General features: G+C 43.3%; 1 protein-coding gene and 1 long non-coding RNA gene across 4 annotated transcripts in view; one reads left to right on the forward strand and one right to left on the reverse strand.

Annotated features, from left to right (window-relative positions):
* Vwa8 (von Willebrand factor A domain containing 8) overlaps positions 1-20,084 on the forward strand; it is a 353,253-nt gene that overhangs the window by 244,765 nt on the left and 88,404 nt on the right. For 2 of the 3 annotated variants that reach the window (NM_027906.1, XM_017315982.1), the window contains 6 exons: positions 376-501; positions 1,850-1,959; positions 2,563-2,717; positions 4,412-4,607; positions 8,414-8,495; positions 9,670-9,874. In NM_027906.1, coding sequence (NP_082182.1) covers positions 376-501; positions 1,850-1,959; positions 2,563-2,717; positions 4,412-4,607; positions 8,414-8,495; positions 9,670-9,874 — 874 coding nt within the window. Of the gene's footprint in view, positions 1-375; positions 502-1,849; positions 1,960-2,562; positions 2,718-3,557; positions 3,644-4,411; positions 4,608-8,413; positions 8,496-9,669; positions 9,875-20,084 lie in introns of those variants that run through there. The other variant, XR_003950844.1, reaches the window with a different exon arrangement.
* Gm30970 overlaps positions 10,775-20,084 on the reverse strand; it is a 30,621-nt gene continuing 21,311 nt past the window's right edge. Inside the window, exon 2 of the long non-coding RNA XR_383637.4 lies at positions 10,775-13,415. This is a non-coding gene — a long non-coding RNA (predicted gene, 30970). The remainder of the gene's footprint in view (positions 13,416-20,084) is intronic.

The raw sequence follows: 20,084 nt of genomic DNA on the forward strand, positions 1-20,084 counted from the left end.
GAATTCTTATTTTGTTCATTCTGTTACCTGATGTAATTATATTTGCTTAGTATAAGACTAAAAAAATAATAAAATTTTATTCTGAAAATAACTCTTCGAGAATCATAGATCGCTGAAAAACAGGCATAAGAAGTGATACTGTGATTTATTTAACACAGCCCTGGCTACACAGCAGGTGTCACTTCCTGTTAATTTCTCTCATACCTACCCTGACATATTGAAAATTTTGTACACCCGTGTTCTAAAATAGCCTGTTCCTTTATTATTGCTTAATTTAAAAAAATGTGCATCTTTGGGCTGTATATTATATTGTAACATGATTACATCACATTATCCTCATCACGTCCTTTCAGATATAATTTTCTTCTTTTTCAGGAATAGCTTGACTGTCCTGGATGTCTTAGAAGGACTAGCTCACACCATCTCACTTCCCATCAACCTCAGGACAGTTTTCCTGGTGGCGGAGGACAAATGGCTTCTTGTGGAAAACGAAACAAATCAGTGGGTAAACCTAAGGGTGTCCTCTCTCGTGAATCAGGCAGAGGCCCAGCCTCATCTCCCATGGCTCTCCCGTCTCATTTGCGTTTCTGTGCTTGTCAGCCTTTCTAAGTGAAGTCTATCTAGAAGAACACAGGGAGGAAACGTTAAGGAGTACTCTGCGGCTCTTCTCAGAGTATGGCATGGAAATGAACAGTAAAAAAGTGATGACTTTTACGAATGACCCACTTGTGTTTGGGTTTTCCCACACTGAGTGTTCACTGTGCTCTTGCCAAACTCGAGCTGCCACGAAGCTCACTCTCATCCTCTCTCCTGGGAGGCAAGGCCGCCATCCTAGAGATGTTGCCTTTTTGTCACCAGTCCCACTCAGACACCCCTCCTTTCCATCTTGTATGCTTACCGGGTCTAGCTATGGTGATGTCTGCCAAGTCCCTTCGTGGGCCACACACTTCCTAGGAAGGTAGTATTCTGCACCTGCCTAGTAAAGAGTGCATGGTGAGTTTCAAGTTTGTCTTCCTTATATGCTGTGTTCACTAGCTAAGTACAGACTCTTTCTGCTGACAAGCGAAGTGCTTTCTAGAAAACAGCATCTGGCTACTGATATATTTATTTATGTTATGTATGTAAGTACACTGTCACTCTCTTCAGACACACCAGAAGAGGGCATCAGATCCCATTACAGATGGTTGTGAGCCACCATGTGGTTGCTGGGAATTGAACTCAGGACCTCTGGAAGAGCAGCCAGTGCTCTTAACCACTGAGCCATCATCACTCTAAGCCCCTGTTTTAGAAATCTTAAAAGCAAATAAAAATGTGGGCAGTTATAGTCACAAGCACTTCTATTTCTCAGCTGGTCACAAATCCAAGGTCATATTCTCTTGTGCTGCCTGATCCAAGACTTATATCTGATGGAGCTCCATTTTTGGGCATGGCAGTGCATGCCTGAAATCCTAGCACTCAACATGGAGGCCTGAAATCATGAGGTCATGGCCAGCCTGAACTAGTAATTGATTCCAATACCAATACCCTGTCTGAAAAAAAAATCCACAAGAACAACAACAAAGAGAGGGGGGCTCAATGGTAGTAAGGGTGGGCCCCATTATAACTGTGCCTGTCTTGTATAGGAATTTTTTTGTCTTTACTATGTTATTATTTGGTATTTCTCTTTACAGTATTGTTGAAAAGGGTTTTGGTAATTTGTGATGAAGTGTTTAAGGTACAAATTATGCTTAGGGGCTTTGAGAGGAAAAAAACTAATTTTTCTTGGTCTATCCTAACGATTGTTAGAAAAAAAAAAAGCATTTAACATAAACTAGATTTAAATTAAGTTAGGCTTCTTGTTTGTTTACAGGAAGTATCTTTTGACTAAGCCTGCACACATTGGTTCTGAGGACACTGGGGCCTGTCAGTTGTATATGTTGAAAGAAGAGCTGCCTAGCACAGGATTTGGAGTCACACAAGGTAAATAGTGTGTCCCCTGTGCTTGCTGCTGTGTGCGCATGCTTGTACATACACTGCCCTCCAGGCTGATGGAGAACAGGAGCATCAGTCTGTGTGATGCTTCCACAAACCCAACAGCTTAGAAGTAGGAAATCAGGCTCTTCCACCTACAACCCTTCATCAGGAAGCCACGCTTTGAACTCTGTGTGAGATTTGTTTAACTGTGGAATGGCTCGTTTGTCTGTTTTGTTTCATTTTTCACTTACCATTGTTAGGTCCCAAGTCTAGCCTGGGTTAGCATCTTTCCTCCTACCGACTGCTATCTTATCAGAGCTTCTGCCCCATTCATCACAGTTTGCCAACCCTGGCTAGGGTCCTTGATTCACGACAGTGACTGCTGCCACATGTTGGGTTGCATAAGTGCTGGGACTCACTTTGGAAAGGCGCTTCGATGATTAAAACCATTTTCCCAGACAAAAGCTGACAGGTGTAGTTTAAAATATTAAAAAATGAAACTTGTTATTTGAGTTGTTGAGAATGAAATCTTGAAAAAAAAACAACAATAATAATTGCTGGAATGTATTAGGATTATATCATGTCTAAGATGTATCTGACATTTTTCAGAAACAGAGTTCTGCATACCTGATAAAGTGTCAAGTGATCAGCTGTCATCTGAAAACCTAACTTCAGCTGTGGGCCAGAAGATCGCCTCTCCTAACCGTATTCTCTCGGATGAAAATAGCCACGCTACCATAGTTGTTGGCTTCCCGGACCTCATGGTAAACACCAACCTGTGAAACTGAGTGAACTTGAGTGAGCGTTTCTCCTCAGAGCAGCCCGGCATGTCTCGGCCTGTCTGAAGAAGAGTAACTGAGAGTAATGTTCTGGTTAACGCTTCCAGTCAAGGCTGCATTTGAAATCAGCCACCAAAACTATGTTCTACATATATAGCTTCAGTACTGTAAAAATAGTGTTTAAACTGTGATGAATTTAGTAAGGAAAAAAATTTTTTTTCCTCCTCTGGGAATTTGTGTGACACAGCACTTGACATACTAATGGTGACTTTCTTACACACCATCCTAATTGTGTGCTTATGGACTGACAAGAGGAACAAGCTGAAACTGATAAAAGTGCCATGTCTTCTAGGACTTATATAGTGATTCTTAAATGACTTTAAGAAAAGTAGCCCTCTTCTTCCCCTGATATATGATATGATATGTTATGATATATGATATGATATGATATGATATGATATGATATGATATGATATATGATATGTAGGGGATGAAAACGAAAGAGTATTCCAGGACAAGTAGCAATCTGGTAGTCTAAGCTGTCGCCCTGTACGTTGTGATTAAACATTCAATTTAAATAATTCCCTTTGTCACTGCAAGGTGAGCTGATAGAATCAGTTCAAGATAAAAATAGGGTTCCACTTGATGCCCCAATCTCACATGCTTAGAAATTTTAGTTTAATTAACAGATGGAAGGTCCTTAGGGATCGAAGACATTTGAAATCCAGAACCAAATAGATAATATGTGCCTCAGACCTTTGACGGGAGCTTTACTAACTGCCAAGTAACAGCATTCGCTCCCACATTCTGTGACTCACAATGCAGAGTGCTGTCGCAGCACGGTGTCTGACGCAGCCTGGATGGAACGATGGAGCCGCACTGATGAGCTCGCTGCCGCCCTTGCTGCTGAGGTAGAAAAATAATAGAGCTTTTCTGTGGAAATGGGACTGTCTAAAAAGTGATCTCACTGCTTTACTCCGGCTGAAGATATCAGGGTTAAAATATAGTGCTGCCACGAAAAAGGTCGAAGGCGAAAGCTGTGTCTAGGCTACTGCTTATGTTAATCCTTTAGAACCCTTCCTAGGCCACACGGTTATAACCTTATTAAAGCCATTCTCTGGATGATTGGTACCCACCATGGAGGAGACGCCCAGTTTAAAATTTAAATGAAAGTCAGCATTCAAAGCAAGCACGCTTCTGAGGCCCACCCAAAGCAGTAACACACTGCTGCTGCTCTAAGCCCTTTCATCCCAACAGCTCTTTCTTATACAGTAATGCCACAGAGCTTTACACGTGGAGAAACCGGAAGAGATCCTCCCTCCCACAGAGACTGTCAGCTCAGGTGTGATTGGCCCCTAGCTAATCCTTTACCACATTGCCTCCCTGCTTGTATGCGAATTTCTTTGTATTTCTTCATAAGGTTGTACAAAGGGCTATGTCATTCCTCATTAGCTCTTTATGCAGTTATCAAAATCAATAAATTATTATAAACTTACAGAGTTTTCTTACCCTAATCTGCAAGAAATGTCATTATCAGTGATGACCATTCTTAAATTTATGCACTGGCACTAGCTTAAGGGGCAAAGTACTCTAAGCATTGTGGTGATTGCAATAGGTGTGTGATTTTAGCACCCTTTCTCCTTTTCCTTGTCTTCTCTTTTTATTTATTTATTTTTCAGTCACCCAGTGAAGTTTATTCATGGAAGAGGTCTTCGTCTTTGAGACAACCAAGTGTTACCAGCATGACAATGTACACAGGGAAGCGGACAAATGCCACCCCACGGCACAACAACTGCGTGACTCTCACACATACTAATCAGGTGGTGAGGATTCTGCCCCCAGGAGAAGTCCCTCTGAAAGACCTCTACCCAAAAGGTGCAGAACCATTTCAGCTTGCCAAGACGGTTGAAGGCAGCTTGCTTTTGTGGGGAGATGTTTAGTTTATCATTGTCATTTTCTGTTTACACGAATAAACCACCCTGACTGTTAAAGTAGCTAAAAACACCTCTGTGTGTGGGAAGTCGGTGGACACCTCACACGGTCGCTTCTTGTGGGCTCTGCAGTGTTTATCTTTGTTCACACTGTGCCTGTATGTACCATGACTTACTTAAAACTCGGCTTCTGAGAGCTTGCAAGAGGAGAGTTTGTGTGTGGCTTGCTTTAATCCGCCAGCTTCAGTCACCTCATGTTGATGACTGCGTACGAAGTGCAGAATTGATCATTTTTGTGTCCACCCATTGATCTTCAAACCCCACGCCATTATTAGCTTGCTTTTCATTTAACTTGCGTTATGCCTCGGGGTAGGGAGAGAAGGTAAATAACCTGGGGTCACCAGTGGCCGAGGGGTGCAGGTCTGTGCCCAGCCCTCCCACGATCAACTTGAGAACTCTCCTTCCATGTCACACTGGTATTCAGCATAGCCACTATAAGACCTGTCATTTGCAAGGCGATAGTGCTGTTATCCTGGACTTGTATGTGTTGTGTTAGTGTGGCTTGTTAGTGTGGTTGTTAATCCACTCTGAACTCCCCACTGGCTATAGGCGCTTCTCACTACCATCCGCTGAAATGTTCTGAATTTCTGAAAGAAAGACACACATACACAGCTTTCTATTCTAAATACCTTAAGCAGCTTAATGGCTGGGCAGTTCCAAACCTCCCCATGGCTAGCACACTCTCCTCTCCAATATTCCTGAATTATTACTTTCTAAAATCTATATTCCATCTCTGCTACTCCAGACCCAATCAGAGGAGTGGCCCTGCCTCTGTCTCCCTGTCCAGCCGTCATCTGCAGACAACGTTATTTCTTAGACAGAGCCAACTGGGGCAGGGACCCTCAGCGCAGACATAAGGGTTCCATGTGATTTGGGGAGCTGAATTAACTCAAATAGCACTAGAACCAGTCCACACCATAATGCTAAATGTGTTACAACCATTACTGAGTTGAAAGACTCAGTGTTTAAATAAGTATACTAAGAATTAGTTCTTTCCACACTGAAACTCATGGAAAATAATCAATATTGCCTTAAAATACTTTGCATGATAAAAGCAGCTGAATGGTGTGGCAGCTGCAGTACATCGCAGCATTACTATAGTAGATATATACTACACATACATATAACATACATATATAGTATACTGCATGTATATATAATGTAGTATGTGTATATATATGTGTGTATATGTACACACACACAATCAAGGTGCTCTATAAACACAGGAGCAGCTTATGGCCCAGTTGATGATAATTAAATGATTCCTGAAAGATGTGTGGGAGTTAATGAAATGAAGGAATTATGACAGGAAAGGGGGCCAAGTGACAAGTGTGGGGACTTGGTAGACACTTCCCACCACAGCACAGTGCCCTTCTATCCACCCAGACACGGGACTCCCCTTGGTCCCCTCCTCGTCACTCATGTCCACCCTCCTTCATCCATCCTGTCCCTGTGACACAGCTCAGGAGTGCTTGTTCCATTAGATCCTCTTGCCAGCATCCCATCGGACACACTCAAGTGCTGGCATGGCCATCAGAATTCCTTCTTCCATCTTTGCTTTTTTTTTTTTTTTTGTGATAGTTTGAACATTCACGTTTCTTCTGATTAAACACAGTACATTTCACTGTTTTTACTATATTGTTTTTTTACAGTTGATGATTACACACATACATAAAGACTGTTACTGGAAAACATCATTCAATGAAACATTCTACACATGTCACTTTAAACCCGTGAATGCAGAGGGAAGGACCTCAATCCTAGTGGCCAGCAGAAATGCATCATTACATTTCCAAAAGAAGTGAATTTTGTAAAGTAACTTCCTTTGCCTCTGCAGACTCTCTCGGTTGTTTTACCTGACAGTTTTTATTCCTGCCCTAACCTTGGCCCTGTACATATAAACACTCCACTGTTCATGGGAACTCAGTGATAAACACTACAGCAATGACTTCCCTTTAATGGTGAGTGGACTAATCCCTAAATACAGTTTGTACCTATCTTTGAAATCCACCTGGGCTGTAACCATGGTGGAAATACACTAAGCCTCCATCTTCCTAAGTATGGGCACATTTAAAATGGCAGGATAAAGCTAAGCTTGGAGAAAAACCTGGCAGCAGATACACTTCCTTAATTCATCCACAAATTCCACTCAAGGATACCCATAAGGCCCTTTCTGTAAATACTTTAGTCTCCTGGTTTATTTTTAGAGCAGTAAGCTTTACTCTTGACTCTTTTTAAGCACTTAGCACCATTGCCACAACACTGCCAGGCACCTGTGTGACCACGGAGCCCTTTGCTGCTGCATGAAGTATCTAAGATCAGTGTCAATTCTTGCTTTCTCCTGATTGGACAGAAGACATAGCCATCTCTGCATTTTCCTCCTCCTCTGTCTGTGGAATTAATTGTGAACAAAAAGAAAGAATGATGTAGTAAAAGATTTTAAAACAAGTAGACTTGTTCTTGCAGTGGTCAGAAAGTAACTCAGCCTCCTGCTGTGTGCTTTTGAAAATGTCCTTAAGTGACAGAGCAACCTTGTTTAGGTAAGTTAGATAGGCAGTGCTAGCTTCAATAGCTTGTCCTTTTTAGAAAAAAAAAAAACCAAGACAGACAACAACAACAAAACAACAACAACAACAAAAAAAAAAAAACCAAAAAGGTCAATAAATATATATTTGTAGACTAAATATAAATTCACCTCATTTCAGCTGGATTTTAGAATCAGAAATTGTCAAAACATTATAAATGGTATACAGCCTTATCAAATATCAGCTATATTCCATAGAAGCACAAGGCAGACAGTGTGACTTATAACAAGCATGTGCTGCTTGCAGATGGTCACCTAGGGACAACTACTTCAGTTGGGTGGGAAAATTACATCTTAACCCTTTTCCTCAGTCCCCTGTTCCTGGTGCCCCTGCCTCCAGCACTGCTCCCTCCCCCTCCACACACACACACACACACACACACACACACACACACACACACACACCTCTGAATCTCTCATACCTGGCTCCAAATCGACAATCCCCACTCTGGAATCTTTTCCAAGTCCCCAGAGGTCCACAATGGCTCAGAATGGAAAAGAAATGGGAAAGGGAGGAACTTTGCTTCCCCCACCCCCCACCCCCACCCCCCACCCCCGTGCTGTGAGCGCCCCACCCCCGCCCAACATGCTGGGTAGCAGGGCTGCTGCAAAGTTAGTAGGGTCCACACATACCTCGGCTGCATACATAAAGGTGCACTGAGGAGTCTAGACATCCCATTTCAGAAAAACCCATCACCTTGAGTTTTTATGATAGTTTGGTTTGTTTGTTTGTTTGCTTGCTTGCTTGTTTTTTAATCCTTCAACTGCAGAACTAGAACTACTGTTGTTGTTTGTTTTTGTTTTCTTTTTTTCTGGTGTTGTTTGTTTGTTTATTTTGTGAGCCACAATCAATGGATACAGCATGAATAACCTGGGCATTTCCTTCTAATGATGGAAGATAGGAACTATAATAAAAATGATGGAAGATAGGAAGATAGATGGTACACATGTAGCTAGACAGACAGACAGACAAAACCTTTAAAAGCATGTATGTGTTGTGTTTGTGTTATGTGTGTGTTGTGTTTGGTTTTCCCAGAGTCCCACCCTTGGGTCCACCTTGGCCTCTGCACCTTTAACACTTGGCTTGTATTGCGACTTATTTGCAGATGTTACTCCCCCCCAGACAGCTGGCTACATAGAGGTTACTGATCTCCAAGCAAAGAAACTCCGTTACATCCCTGTCCCCAGGTAATCTCTCCTCTGTCCTTACTGTCATTGTCCTATGAAAGCAAGAATGCTCTCCCAGTTCACCTGTTCACCACCAGGTTCACCCCCACAGCCCCCATGCTGCCGCTGAACAATCCCCAGAGACTTAGGGCGGAGCTTGTCACCACTCAGTGCTGCTGTCATTGCCCTGCCTTAGCAGCAGGGCCTTTAAAGCAGGGAGATGTGTGATCTAGGCAGAGCCGCTCCTGTCCGACTCAGGAACAAGGCAGATGTGCTCTCTGCCCGCAGCCCTGCAGGCTGTGCCTAGGCTACTACTTTCTGACAGCTTCTTTGCTCCTGACCTTTAGTCAGACATTAAAGCTGTGAAAAATGAAGCCATTAACCAGAGAGGTAAATCTACTTTCTCTAATACATGTGACTTCTTCGAATACCTTACTTAATATGTTGGCTTGGTGGGAGATGGTTTTTAATCATTTAAGGAAAGGTCTTATTCCATCCTGGCTGTATATTTGTTTAAATACACAATTAGTTCAAGAATCAAAGCAAAGCCTGGCATCGTGTCTCACGCCTTTAATCCTAGCACTCAGGAGGCAAAGGCAGGCGGATTTCTGAGTTTGAGGCCAGCCTGGTCTACAAAGTGAGTTCCAGGACAGGCTACACAGAGAAACCCTGTCTCGAAAATGCCCCCCCCCAAAAAAAAGAATCAAAGAAAATAACATCTCATAATATCTTAGGGTTTTTATTGCTGTGATAAACACCATGGCCAAACAACTCTTAGGACTCTCAGACCCATGCTATTACTGAGGGGAGTCAGGGCAGGAACCCGGAAGCAGGAGCTGAAGCAGAATTCATGAAGGAGTGCTGCTTACTGACGTGTATATAACCTGGAACCACCTGCCCTGTGGTGGCATCACCTACGGAGAGCCAGCCCCACACACATACACCCCTATCAATCACAAGTCAACAAAATGCCCTACAGAGTTGCCTATAGGCAATCTGGTGCAAGTGTTTTTCTCAATTAAGGTTTGTCTTTGCAAACACATCTACATTTGTGTCATTTTGTCAAAACCTGACCTAACGACTGTCAGCATTTCTGAAGTAGTGTCACTTCCCCATGGTCCCCATAAGCTGTTTGCATCTGTATACACTGCATTCTGTATGAGCGACTTGTTCTTCCTTTGGGCTCCTTTTTCAGCGCAGAGTCTCTCTCGCCATACACCGCATGGATATCTGCTATTTCAGACACAGATGCTCTGCTGGCTGAGTGGGACAAGAGCAGCGTCGTGACTGTTGATATGGGAGGGCGTGTCAGGCTCTGGGAAACTGGACTTGAACGTCTGCAGCAGTCGCTCATGGAATGGAGAAACATGATTGGACAAGACAGTGACAAACATGTGCAGGTATCTCTCAAAACTTTCCTCTCACAAATGAATTTGCTTTCAAATGCTGCCATTAAGGGAACTTCTGGCTTAGCCACTCCAACAGCTGCTTGAATGGCTAAAATTTATTTTTAGACTCTTAATAGGAAAAACAATCTATCCGTCTTGAGAGTGACAAAGTAAGCCCGTGTCTTAGTCTTCTGCCAATGTTAAGTGTTACTAACGTTAAAACGTACAGATATAAGCAACGTGTAGTTTTTAGACGTAAGCATCTCCGGATTCCTGCATCCTCTCTTCCTGATATCAGCATGGTTGTCGACAGCCATTCCTGCTGCCTAGGAAGGAAACCTGGGGCTGCCGTGTACAGCAGGCTCCTTTAAGGTCTGGGGCTGGAGACTGGATAAGGTAGGACAGCAACGCAGGCCTCTGGTAGAGTTTGTACCAGCACGTGTCTGCAGGTGGTGCATGCTTGGCAGGTGCCATGAGTAGGTGCAGCTCTGACTGAGAGAGCAGCACAGCCCTTGGAAGGTGAGGAAGCTGCAATGAAGCTCGTTAATCTTGATGCTGATGAGAACGAGCTGGCGGAACCAGGAGGGCTGCAGGCTTACTTAGTCTGAAGCGGAAGTTAGTGGGATATGTCTGCAATTGGTTTTAATCTTCACAAAGAAATCTTTTCTTGTTAAATATCACTGTTATGTAGCAAACAGAAAGGTAGTCTCCAAAACTAGTTAGTTGGATAACTAATTAATTAGTGAACAGAAAGAAGGGTGAGTGGGTTGCTGCCTTGTCACTCTGCAAACCTCCATTAGCAAGGGAAGGCATTACCCTGTATCATTCCTTCAGTAATAGACTAATAATTACTATTTCATATGATTTTCCTTAAAAGAGGTGTAAGTGTCTTTGTGAGTGGATGGATGATACAGTGTTGTCTTAGAATTTTGTTTTTTCTTTTTTTTTTTTTTTTAGCTTACAGGAATGTTTTTAAAATCTCAAACCAAAATAGGCTACTGACTTCCAATTCTTTTGAAGACACATAAACATATTAGTTTAATTAAGTTAAGACAAAAGCATTGCCTAAAACAATGTTGGTAAGTCAGTAGCTCTATTGCAGCAGCAAGATGGCCCCTGTGCATCCACCGTGCTCAGGGATTTTTATGGAACCTGTTACTTGTGGTTCTCTTCAGAACTATTCCAAACGGTAGCATTCCCTCTATTTGAACCAGTTTTCCTTCACTTCTGTTTTCACTGATGCCTAGCAGTAAATACTATTGTGTTTGAACTTCAAATATGTTCTTTAAATTTCTCATATAATGTGGAGCTCAAAGGTCATGCTTTACCTGTGGTCGGGATGTGAATGGGTGTGGTGGAGCACACTTGTTATTTGAAGGATGCATGCCTGTAACCCCAGCACTTGTTATGTGAAGGAAGACAATCATAAAGTCAAGACCTGCCTGAACTACATAGTGAGTTCTGGATAATCCAGGCTCCATAGCAGGACCCTGTCTCGTCTCTAAAGTATAAAAGGGAAAGAAAACGGGGCTGGGCGTGGCAGTGCACATCTTTAATCCAGCACCTGGGAGGCAAAGGTAGGCAGAACTCTGCATTCAAGGCCAGCTTGGTCTACAGGGCAAGTTCCAAGACAGCCAGGGTTACACAGAGAAAAAAACAAAAACAAAGGAGAGGAAGGGAGGGAGGGAGAGAAGGACGGAGGGAGGGGAAAAGGAGAGAGAGGAGAGGGAAGGAAAAGAAAATATCGGTGACCTAAATTAAGCCTCTTATTTCTTTTTCTGAAAGAATCTTTACTTACAATTTTAATAATGGTTCTTGGCTGTTTAAAACATAGCCCATCTCTCTGTGCTTTAATCTGCAGCTCTTTCAGTCCCAGGGCTTTTCTGGACATATTAAGAACCTTTGCTGTCCCGGCTCCCTACTTTACTAATGGGTACACACAATTGATGTCTTCTTTTCTGCTCTGTCTTGTCTAAGCTGAATGACACTGGTAACTGAAGCTAGATAGTTAAGCTATCTAACTTAAGACCATCGCCTATGGCTACATCCGAGACCCCAGTGGTGGCCCTGTCTCTCTGGACTTTGTGAAGAATGGAGAGTATGCCTTGGAGAGAATGGGGGTCACCTATGCTGCCCAGGTTCACCTGAAGTCTCCCTTTGACCCTGACAACAAGCGGGTGAAGGGAATCTATTGATAGGATGCAGGTGGAGGCTAAAACTGCTCAGGCCACTGGCAACGGCCACGCTCCCCACACTGCCTGCAGACTCCTGCACTGCACACACAGCCTTGTGTCCTGAGACCCAGGACAAAGCACAGACTTCCCCACCCTTAGCCTTGACAAGGAAGGGAACTGAGACAGGGAGCAGGAAGATTTGGTGGCAGGCTGCACACACTCTTTACCGGGTTGTTCCAGGTAGTTTGGGGCCACAAACTTGAGCGTCTCATCCATGAGGATCACAGGCAAGGAGATTTTCAGCACCATCAGCCACTGGGTCAGATTCAGCGGTGTGATCTGGAAAATGAGTGGCAAAGGTACCACGTAGAGGATCAAGAAGTGAAGTGACATGGACAAGCAGATGGAGCCCACGAGCCAGATATTCTCCCAGGGGGGCATCCTCAGCAAAGACTGGTTTTCAGACAAGCTGTTGAGGGCATTACACATCTCTATGGTTACTAGAACAGAAAGTGCCATTGTCATTGGATATGGGGACTCAAAGCAAACGAGCAAAATTATCTCAAGGACAACCAAAATATTATTATATGAACTTCCTCTAATCAAGTGTTTCTCAGAAATGTATAGCTTCATGTCCTCAGCTCAAAGTTCAGCAAGCAGACATAAGACACACTTAGTAATAAAGCAATACAAATTGGAACTAAGTGGTGTTTTGATGGGGAAACTCCCATGCCAGCATGCTGCTTTTACTCCATTGTCCCTCGATCTGTGGGATGGACAGGAAGTGTGCGCACTTGGACCATCAGGTAGAAAAACAACTTGAGAGTGTGCATCCTCAGGCTAAGTGGCCACAGTGAATTCTCAAAGTAGTCTACCACTGTTTGTGGCTTTTGGTCAAATTCCTTGGTAAATAATGAGGCAGAATACTAGTTGCTCTATTTAGGCCCACTCTGTTGTGATTCACAAGTAGACTGTACAGCCAAGTCTAAGAGTCGTTGCCAGTAATAAGAAGTAAGGCTTGTCCTCTACAGTTCCCTTCCTCGTCAACCTGCAAGCTGCGTCATCAGTGGACTCTTCACTCAGAAGGGTTCTGCTCCTGGTTTTGGAGCCTGGGAAATCTGTCTTACAGAAGTAGCGGGGAAAGATACCTAGTTCCTATTGCCCTACTTCTGGGTGCCAGCAGCTTTCCTCCGACTCTGGTGAAGTGCCCGCATCGCCATCTAGTGGCGATCAGGTATACTACACATTATTGAAATGAATGCTCACCTTTGTACGCCAGCACTTGGGAAGTCAGCCTTCTGCTTGGGAGATTTCCACAGTCCCTTGTGTGGCTTCTGTTGGGTAGTGGAAGCTCCTTTATTTAGGTCAGCAGTGATGGCCTGGAAAACAATCTTTCAAGCCATCTGCTTCATCTTTCCGTGATTCTTCTGAGTATAGCAGACTGACTGTCCTCAGACACACAGACAATTAGCTGCGCTGTCCTTGCTGTCTTTGCTGCCTCCTGCTGTCAAGCAGCATTAGCTTAGAAGACAGACTTGTTTGAGTTTTCGTTAGTGAATTCCCCGCTATATTTTCAAATGATAACACAGGGAGAGCTTACTGAACTCTTTGTATAACTTATGTTCATTAATTTGACACTCTGACGAAGAATATGCATTTTTCCTATAGTTAGAACAACTATAACAATAAATTCAAGTATCACTACAACTGGAGTCCCTAGACTCGAGAGTTATTACTTTTAGTCTATATTTTTAAAACCATGGGCTATTATAAGCCAAAACTCACCTAGTTATATTCTCAATGTTGCTTCATTTTTTTATTGTATTACATTTTTATTCTTCTAAACAATTCTATTAAATATACTCCATTTTCCTCAAAAAATCAAATCTGCAAAGCTGTCAATGACTGTTCTCATGAGAAAAGGTTGACCGATAGTAGCTTCAGATGTCACTTTCTAATAGCAGCAGGAAGTTCAGAAAGCAGACCCCATATGGCACTGCTGGAGTCTGAAGAGTGCTCACTTAACCGTGAACTTTAAAATGGATGGACTGTCCTGAGTCATCACTGCACGGGACTAGAACACACATGCGCAGCAGTCAGGACTGTGCTCAGTACACACGGGAGGCACACACTCGGTGTTGAGACAGCAAGAGATGCCCAGAAAAAAGCACAGAAGAAAGACACTCTGGGACTATGAATACATGTAGTTTATTGTATATAGATAGGTGCGTTTCTGTTGCTGTGATAAAATACCCCGACCAGGGCAACTTACGAAAGAAAGTGTTCAACTGGGCTCATGGTTCTGGAGGGTTAGGGTCCCCGAGAGCAGGAACAGCTGACCACTCACATCTAAGCCACAGCAGGAGCTGTGACACTGGGGGTGGCTGGAAGCTCTTTAAACCTCAAAGCCCAGCCCCAGTGGCACACTTCCTCCAACGACATCACACCTCCCAATCCTTCCCAAACAGTTCCACCACTTGTGCATGTGCCTGTGTGGAACACTCTCACCCAAACGCCAATGGCTACCTAATGGTTGGCAGATTTGTTTGTTTGTTTTTAGTGAGGAAAAGCTAATGCAAGTCTATCTTCTTTTTTATCTTATGTTTACTGCTTAAAACAATTTTTCAATTTAAATTTATTTTGATCATGTTTTCCCCTCCCCAAGTCCTTCTAGATCTTTTCCCCCCTTGAGTTTTTTCTCAAGACAAACAAAAGCCAGTGCAGCAACAAAATCCTCCAGTCCAGGAAAACAAAATAAAACACTACCCAAACAGAAAAGACTCACCAAACTGTAAACCAAGTAAAAAGTACATGTCTACACACACACACACACACACACACACACACACACACACACACACAGAGTGGATTCTATTATATGTTGGTCAACTACTCCTCATCATGAGGCCTGAGGACCTGGAGTGAATGATATACCCAATGTCTCAGAAAAAAAAAAAACCAAAAACAAAAACAAAAAACGGATTTTCCCGCCAGCAGGTGTAAGTGACAGTTCTGTTGTCAATGGTTGGCCATTTCTAGCCATTAGCTCAGTAGTTTTGCAGTTTTAAGAGTTCAGTTGGACAAGAAAGCCTATTTTCAGATATAATTGCTACTCTTCTATTTAAACTTAACTTTTTCCCAATATCCAAGCAGCTATCTTAAGATCTTTTAGTGATATACAGTGCTCTGTTCAGTTTTCAAAGAAAGCATGGTCCACTTATTCTTTGTTCTTTGCTTTGGCCAATAACTCTGGAGACAGGCTGCTTCCGTGTGTCACTGTTACAGAATGCTTCAAGCCTTGTGTGATTGTTGTTGTGAAATGTAAATCGGCAATAGCAGGAGCTGGGAGTTCTGGGCAGCCAGTGCTGAAGTGCTGAGGCATCCCCTGAACAATCTTGCCACTCAAAAGGCTTAGTATAAAAGAAAGTTTATTGTCAGGGAAAGAGTGGGGATCAGGGACCTGGAAATGGGTAGAGGCAGAGAAGGGACAGAGAAGGACAGAAATTGAGAAACAAGGGGAGGAGAGAGAGAGAGAGAGAGAGAGAGAGAAAGAGAGAGAGAGAGAGAGAGAAAGAGAGAGGCAGAGAGAGGCAGAGAGAGGCAGAGAGAGGCAGAGAGAGGCAGAGAGAGGCAGAGGGGCTGGGCTAGCAGGCAGTCCTGTTTATGGGCACCTGGTTCACACCTGGCAGGCAGTGACACAAGCTGTTGCTAGATCACTGTTGGGAGGAGCCCAGCAGAATTGTCTGCAAGCCAACACTTACACACGTGCTGTCTGTGGGAATCTCCTTTTCCCAGAAAAGCAATGCCTTTCACAGTCTTTTGCAATTTCCTGCTGTATCTCTATTCATGTATAAGTACACCTGGCTTTTACTGTTTGCTTACATGGTGACCCTTGGGCTATGCCTATAATCACTTTTCTATTGTTTATTCCTGCTAGAGAAATCCATAGGAGTAACTTTTGGTTCTGTAAGATTCTCAGGAGTACCTACTGAGAATGTAAGCTCTCCTGGCAGGTGTTCCTAGGATCTGCTGATAAGATGGCTGTCCTGGCCACTGCGGACAGGGGGTGCTAATGATGTATGCCAAGTTCTGTGGTGTAAACCTTTCCTCCCTACTGTTCCAGCTACCAGAGGTTAATGGTCTATTTACAAAATTCCGGGATATTGTGTATGCAGTGATCTCTCACAGGCAGGTAGGGTTTGGTTCCTATGTGCCATCAGCTGAACTATCTTTATGCCCAATCCTTTGAAAACTGATGGTTTCTAAAAAGAAGGCAGACTGCACTGTGTTGTGGATAGCCCTGGGGCTGATTATATTTGATGTTAATTCCGTTCTCTAGTGAGTGCTTGTGAACGAGGAATGAGTCAGCACTCAGGTGATTTCCTGTAAACCTGCTTCCCACCTTCATTTGTGAAATAAAGGAGAGCTGATGCTTGGGCAGGTAAAAGGGAAGGTGGAGCAGAAGGTGGGGAGAGAGAAGGAGGTTTGAGAGAAAGGCAGTGCAGAGGAGGAGGAAGAAAATAAAGCAGAGCAGAAGCTCATGGCCTGGAGAAACCACAAGTTCTAAGGGATCTCATAAGATGTGGAAGATGGTAGTGTAGTGGCAGATCTGCCCAATCTAGGCGCACAGCATGTAATCATATTAACTGAGTTGTGTTGTCATTGCCAGGGCATATTTGGGTTGGAGATTTACTGCAACACAAGTGTCTTGCTCTCTCTGGGAAATATAGAAACCACGGTTGTCTCAACTACAGATAGCAGTGTCTTTTAGAAACAAAAAACAAAAACAACAACAACAAAAAATAAAGCAAAGCAAAACAGAGAAACAAAGAAAATCCTTTTTTCCTGTCCAGTGCTGGATTGAACAGAGCCTCACACATCCCAGGCAGATGCTCTCAAGCCCATCCCCAGCCTAGTCATACCCCAGGAGCAACATCTGCGGTTGAGCAAAGAATTAGAAAGAAGACTGCCTCCCAGTGACACTCCTGTATGGGGACTGCCTGTCTTACATGCATTGCAGTTCAGAAACAGTCACTAGTCAAGTTTTCCACCCCTCCAAGGATTCCAGTCCATCACAGCATCAGAACAATCACATCTCATACAGTGAAACCAACAAGCACTGCCCTAAGAAGAATCGGGAAGCTGATGATCCTTGGAGGCTATGAGTTTTCAGCTATATCTTGGGTGTATCCACTGAGAGAGGCAGCCCTAGGGACTGAGCCCTATATTTAGTGAAAGAGCCATATAAACTGTGCATATCCACTGAGAGAGATGGTCCTATACACTGTGCATATCCAGTAAGATTATCAGCTATATACACTGTGCATATCCACTGAGAGAAATGGCCCTATAAACTGAAAATTGTAGCTGTAAGAATTCTAAACAAGTATCAAAAATAGAAATCCTGTCTTGCCTCCAGACTCTGAAAAAAGCCTAAGGCAGTCTTCAGCATCTCCTCTTCACACCATCATCAGAATCTCCTCTTCACACCATCATCAGTACCATCTCAGTTCCCTTCTCTCCTGCCGAGCCTTAAGATGGTTGTATCCCCACTGTCGCATTAGTTAGATCGGGAAATAAGGGAACGATATTAGCAATGTTTATTAAATGTGGGAACTATATTAGCAATGTTTATTAAAAGTGTAAGGAAGCAGATTTAAAACATGCCCATGATGTATTAAGGTGTCACAGAGGCTGACAGTCCATGCTCTAGAAGTGTTATGACTCTGAGCAGTTTTAATATGCATTTAATGTGGGCAATACATCACGGTAGCTACAGAAATAAACTTTCTTACCATTACCTTTCTAATAAAACTATGATTTATTTTTACCCGTAAGCAGTATAGCCTATTTTTTAAGAGTGTAATATTTGGAGTCAAACTGACTTTAGGTCTGGGTCTCTAGTTGTATGTGATCTTTGGCAAATTCCTTATGCTTTTGAGATTTCACTTCCTTGTGACCTGCTGATATTGCTGTTTATACATGGCAGAGTTCTTGTGAGAATGGAATACTTTCCCCCGACACAGAGTGTAGGTGCTCAGGAAACAATAAGATTTAGAGACTTAGAATGTAAGGAATATTGGGCTACAGAGTTGTTTAATGTTTATGTGGAGACAAGGCCACTGTAAAATGAAATGCTATTACCCAGATACCCACTAGAGAACCAGAACCCAGTGGGCTGTGTAAGTCATCATCTGCCCTGGTATTCAGTCCAAGCTTTGTTTATAATCTTGCTTAGAAAATGTTTTGTCAGACCCAAAAACGGAATTGAAAAAATAATCTTTGCTTAAGCCTGTCAGCTTGAAGAAGAGCAGAGGATCAGCGACAGGACCATGGTCAGTAGAGAGCTGTGCTTGTTAAGTTATTCAGTCGACAAGCTAGAGCAAGACTGAAGCGCACTGCAAAGTACACAGCAGCAGTGGCGGAGGCAGTGGCACGCCTGAGGCCAAGGGCAAGGGCAAGGGATTGGATTCAGAGCTGTGCTGTTTTAACACACACACACACACACACACACACACACACACACACACACCTTTAATTTAGCATTTGTCAGCTCAAGGACTTGAAGGCTGAAGTTTGGCCCATGGCTGACACTAAAGTCTAGCGGCCCATCAGGGTCATTTAATTGTGTGGCTCTCCTCCATCTTGATACCCCCAGCAGCTAGCTCTCTGCTACCTTACAGGAGGTGGAGTGGTCAGAGACTAGCACAGCCTGGGCTGGGAAGACTGGAGAATCCACCGTCCCCTAGGCTCCTTAAATAATGTGACTACCAAGCTTACGTTCCACAGACATGAAACCAGGGAAACCCTCGCTGACAGTTGGCAGGACTGAGTTGTGATGCAAAGATCTAGAAATCCCTCCAGATCACTATGAAAAACCCACAGATCTGCAAGCGCTACCTTTATACAGTGCCCAGCCCCTCCTGCCTTACCCTTAAATATCAATGGATTCCCTCTTACCCAAAAGCTGGGCAATAAACACATAAAGCAAAGAAAGATAAACTTTGAAGAAAGGGGCTGGGTGTTGGAGACAGGAGGAACACATGTTATAAGGTAAAAACAGGAAAATAACTCCCTCAGATTAGAAAGGCAAGAAAAATTCTATGATGAAACAAAACTATATCCCTAATTAACTTAGGAATCTTCAAAATATGAGCTAGACCTCTTGGAGGCAGAATCTGTAGGTAGAAATAAAAATTCAGTGGAAGGGAAGAGACATTAAACATCCTAGAACCAGCACACATATGCACACTGCACACGCTTGAAATAACAAAAAGAAAGCCAGGCATGGTGGCGCTCCTCTAATCCCAGCACTCAGAAGGCAGAGGTAGGCCTGTCTCTGAGTTTGAGGACAGCCAGATCAAAAAGAAAAAGAGGGTTGGTGAGGAGAGAAGAAAAGAGAAGAAAAAAAGAAAAGGGGGAAAAAAAAGGTCTTTTTTTAAGACAGGGTTTCTCTGTCCTGGAGCTCAGTCTATAGATCAGGCTAGTCTTGAACTCACAGAGGCCTGCCTCTGCCTTCTGAGTGCCAGGATTAAAGGCATATGCCACCACCACCTGGCAAAAATTTTTTGTTCTAATACAAATTTCAGAAACAGAAAATGAAAGAGCAGAAAATCATACCAAAATGTAACTTAAGGAAATTAGCAGGTGTTCAGAATAACAAGCAAAAAACACAAATTCACATATTTTCTTCCTAAAAGTTTAGAAACCCCGTGGATAATGAAACTCCTGACAGTTTGTAAATCAAGGGGAGTGGAGAACAGGTTACATATATTTTAAAATGTGACAGGAATGCTAATGGCATTGGGTCATAAAGGGGGAAAGTATTCCCAATCCACAATTTAATAGCCGGCCACACTCTGAGTCAAGCGGCAGGCTGACTAGATACCTGCAGATGCTCAGACTGCAGAGCGTGCGTTTTCAGGAATTACTGTGTGGTGTGTTCTCACCAAAAGGACAGAGTGGACAAAATATGGCTAATGCTGGGAATGACAGGGAAGGAGTGTTTCAAAATTGGCTTGGTGTCGGAGAGCAGCAACAGCTAATCC

This window comes from Mus musculus, chromosome 14 (assembly GCF_000001635.26).
Source record: "Mus musculus strain C57BL/6J chromosome 14, GRCm38.p6 C57BL/6J".
NCBI lineage: Eukaryota > Metazoa > Chordata > Mammalia > Rodentia > Muridae > Mus > Mus musculus.